General features: G+C 47.0%; 1 protein-coding gene across 1 annotated transcript in view; it reads right to left on the bottom strand.

The window, feature by feature from the left end:
- CASD1 (CAS1 domain containing 1) overlaps positions 1-4,289 on the bottom strand; it is a 56,794-nt gene that overhangs the window by 8,429 nt on the left and 44,076 nt on the right. Inside the window, exon 12 of the mRNA XM_019508440.1 lies at positions 1,153-1,232. Within this exon, the coding sequence (XP_019363985.1) occupies positions 1,153-1,232 (80 nt within the window). The remainder of the gene's footprint in view (positions 1-1,152; positions 1,233-4,289) is intronic.

Raw genomic sequence — 4,289 nt, 5'->3', positions numbered from 1 at the left:
GGGGGGGGGGGGGGGCTTTGGGGGAGACAGGTTAAAAAAAGAAAAGCTCACAATTTAGGACTTCTTCCCATACTTCTTTTCTGACTCCTCGGCACTAAAAGGGAAGGCTAACATTCAACGAGATTCACTCCCCTAGTTATGCTCCACATAATCACTCAACAACAGGTCTACAGTTCGGCATAGACCTCATTGGCAGTTTGCAACACAACACCCTTGTGATCCAATACAAACTGATAGCATTTGCCACTCTCCCAAAGGAACACATCACCATGCATCTAAAGTGTGCAATAGCTGATTTCCAAAAAGTGTAAAAGTGAATGTGACCCTGGGGTCAGGAGCAGGACAGAGTGCAGGTGGCTTGTCCGGGGGGTATGGGGTGGGGGAAAGGGGCGCGCGGCTCTTAAATGCTGTGCATACCTCCAGTGGGAGGTGTGGGGGGCATGTGCCCCCATGGACATATGTGAAGGGCAAGGGCAGGCAGTGTGCTGTGGGCTCAGAGCCAGGGGCTACACAGGCCTCTTCCTGGAAGTGGAGTGGAGCAGGCTCAGCTGTGTGGGGTGGGTGGTGGTAACACTGGGAGGGGTGGCTTACCCCTAGAGCCGCTGCTGCCCACCCTGTGCCACTGAGCCTGCCCCGCCACCAGGAAGAGACTGGTGCAGTCCCTGGCCCCAAGCCTGCAGTGAGCAGCCCACCCTTGCTCTGTGCACAAATCCGCAGGGGGCACATGCTCCCCCATATATGGGTGTGCGCATGCTAACTGTAACAAAATCTGCATCCTTTTCCCCAATCAACTAGACAGGAAGACCTTGATAAAAATAGACCAGACAAGTGTAACAATAAAGTGTAATTTCACACACATAGATACTTTGATGACTACCAAAATAAAGTAGAGCTGCACTTTAAATATATATAGTACTGTCAGAAACACCACTTTTAAGATAAGTACTAAGAAATAAAACCCAAAGTGACATCAAAAAGTACTGAAATGTCTAATGTCCCATGCAAAACCAATTTTAAAAAGGAGACACTGAAATGTTCCATTTCCCCACCCTGCTATTCCCATACATAACAGAAAACTGATCAGTGTTCTATCTATCCTAAACAGCCTTCAAAAGCTCAATACACAGGATATAATATGTAGTGTTTACAAACCTGAGAATATGACAGAAAATATATACACATGAGTAAGCAAATTAGTTTCAGCAGTAAGCCAAAGTGCCAGAAGCAGTTGCCTGTGGGAAAATGAAAAGTAACAATGCAGTATTTATTATTTAAAGACAAAAACAATGACAAATATATTAAATTGTCACTAACTACAGGGTACAGATATACTGTGTTTTATTTATACACACAAGTCCAGATATTAATATATATATGAATCCAGATATTAATCAGTAACATTTTGCTGTTGTTTAAACACTGTAATTTAGTTCTTTCACTTCCTTTGATTTGAAGTCAAATCTAAAACACAAAGACTCAAAGTCACTAAATTCACAAATTTCTCTCTCTCTGAATAAACAACTTCCATTGGCTTAAACTTGGTGTCCACATATCCAATAATATTTAGCCCTACAGAAGGAAACAGGACAAAAACAACAAACAGGACAGAAAGGAAACAGGACAATAAAACAATATTTAGCCCTACAAAAGGAAACAGGACTTTTCATATGTTCCCATGTGCTAATTTCCTAACCCTAGACACATCTTTTGTGCAGTATCCTAAAGTAAATTCATTCTAAATTTTTTTTCTTTTTAAGACATTGTCACTGGCACTGCAGTGCACAATATCCCCAAAGAACAGCCAGCTTACTGTTGAGCACAACTAGCGCTGTGGATGAGAGCAATAGTTTGCTCTCATCCACAGACAGCAAACTATTCTAGCCAGCTTACATGAATAGTATGCTCTCGGTGGATGAAAAACTGCCCAGGGTAACGTTACTCCAGGCATTAATGTGTTTCTCCATATGGGGTAATAACTTATCCCAAGCCCATGTTAACACATTGGGGTAATCTGTTACCCCAATGCAATTTCTGTATAAATGACAGGTCTAGGCCTGTTTGGCTACTTTGGGTGGATACATCTGAAAAGTCAGCATTCATTCACACCTCATTCATGTCCATTTCAGGTATCTATGGCAACTAATGGATGGCCATCCTCCACTCTGCTTTTGCAGAAGTGGTAATCCCTTTTACTAACCACTTTGTTTGCAAGCTGCAAGGTCATCAAAACACCTTGTCCTTTGCCAAAAAACAAAAACAAACAAAACCCCTTTGTCACACCCAAATCCACTTCTGATCTGTGTCCTCACCTCCAACAAAGGCAGGGCAAACTAGCTTGTATGTTATGAAAGGGGCAGGTGAGGCAGAGTTTTGCCATGAGAAAAGAGAGCAAAGGGATAGCAGAGAAGAAAAAGAACATCATACTGCAATACAGCATACATTATGGAGTACTCTTCAATGGTAAGGGCTTGACACCTCCCATATCCCTTTTACCTGCTCTCACTAAGCCCCTGCATGTGTGGTTTCCAACCAGCATCCACCCACATTTGGCTTGCCTGCAAAGGGTGGATGTGCTGGTCTCTAGCTTCTGTGCCTAGGGGGAGAGGGGCCATAGGGCAGGGCAGAATTGCTTCTGTGACAGCATAGGTGGACAGGCTTGTCTTTGATTGTTATTTATACGCATTCAACAGTAATAATTTTTTTCTTTTTTTTTCTGCAGTCCAGGATGAAAAAGCAGTGCATATTCAGTGCTGAAGCCTGTCTTGCACAGGTAACTGGGGATGACAGTGACACATCCACTGATGAAATCTTGTTCCAAGGCAGGGAGGATGCTGACTTTGTTCCAGACATGGGAGATTGTTCAGAACAAGAAGACTGTGTCTATGCAACCTTCATCCAGCTCAGATGAGGAGTTGGTGCCACAAGCAGAAGTGATGCTAACACTTCCAGTGGGAAAAGGAAGAGGACCGGCCTCTGTAGAAGACTGTGGAGAACTACAGCAGGATGTGGAGCAGAACCACTACCACCTGCAGAAAACACTGCAGATGATGACACCACTAGAGGAAGGAATGGCAGAGCGTGGTAAAAAAGTCCACAGCTAATACATGAGTCGGCAATGTGGGGAGGCGGCTAGGAAGGCCAGCTGCACCTTGTCGTGCATCCACAGATGCATCTCGAGCAGGTCCAAGGAGGTGATCCTCCCCCTCTATGCAGCACTGGTCAGGCCGCAGCTGGAGTACTGCGTCCAGTTCTGGGCGCCGCACTTTAAGAGGGATGTGGACAGCATCGAGAGGGTCCAGAGGAGGGCCACTCGTATGATCAAGGGACAGCAGGGTAGGTCCTATGAGGAAAGGTTGCGGGACCTGAACCTGTTCAGCCTTCAAAAGAGAAGGCTGAGGGGGGATCTTGTGGCCTGTTATAAACTGGTTAGGGGGGGTCAGCAGGCGCTGGGGGAGTCCCTGTTCCCCCGAGCGCCGCAAGGAGTGACCAGGAACAACGGTCACAAGCTGGCGGAGGGAAGGTTTAAGTTGGACATCAGGAGGCGCTACTTCACGGTCAGGGCGGCTAGGGTCTGGAACCAGCTTCCAAGTGAGGTGGTGCAGGCTCCCACCCTGGGGGTTTTTAAAAGGAGGTTGGATGACCACCTTACTGGGGTCATTTGACCCCAGTGGTCTTCCTGCCATGGCAGGGGTTCGGACTAGATGATCTGCTCAGGTCCCTTCCGACCCTAGAAACTATGAAACTATCATCGGAGAACAGCCAAGGACATGGTCCATGAAAGTGCTGGGCTAACAAGAGAAAGTAATAAAGACACGGTGGTGGAAGTTCCACCTGTTTCTCTCACAAGATAACCTGACTGTTATCATAAGAGAAACAAACAGATGCAGAAAGAAGATTCAGGGAGTGGAAAGCTAGGCATCCTGAAAATAGAAAGAAGTGGAAAAAGCTGGATGAAAGAGTTGAAAGCCTACACTGGCCTCATACTGCTGAGTAGTCTATACCATGGTGGTCATGAGGCACTGGAAGAGTTAGTCATGAGGAATGGGAGCAGCCTGCTGTCATCCAGGAACCTACGCCCCCCAGAAGAGCTGGGGGAAGTCATCAGAGAGCTGGGGAAAAGATCAGGGACATTCACCTGGGAGCTGGGGCAGCTCTACATGTGAGCGGGAGCCTGGGAGTGCTCAGCCCCAGCTCCCAGGCAGCATGTGGCACCCTGCCGAGCTGCACTGCATCCATGCCATGGGGCAGCTGTCGTGTGGGTGCCAGGCTGAGGGGCGGTGATCCTTGCT

This window comes from Gavialis gangeticus, unplaced genomic scaffold (genome assembly GCF_001723915.1).
Source record: "Gavialis gangeticus isolate Ggan-Ray unplaced genomic scaffold, GavGan_comp1, whole genome shotgun sequence".
Lineage (NCBI taxonomy): Eukaryota > Metazoa > Chordata > Crocodylia > Gavialidae > Gavialis > Gavialis gangeticus.
Note: the sequence above shows the minus strand (reverse complement) of the source record. Positions and strands in the feature narration are given on the sequence as shown.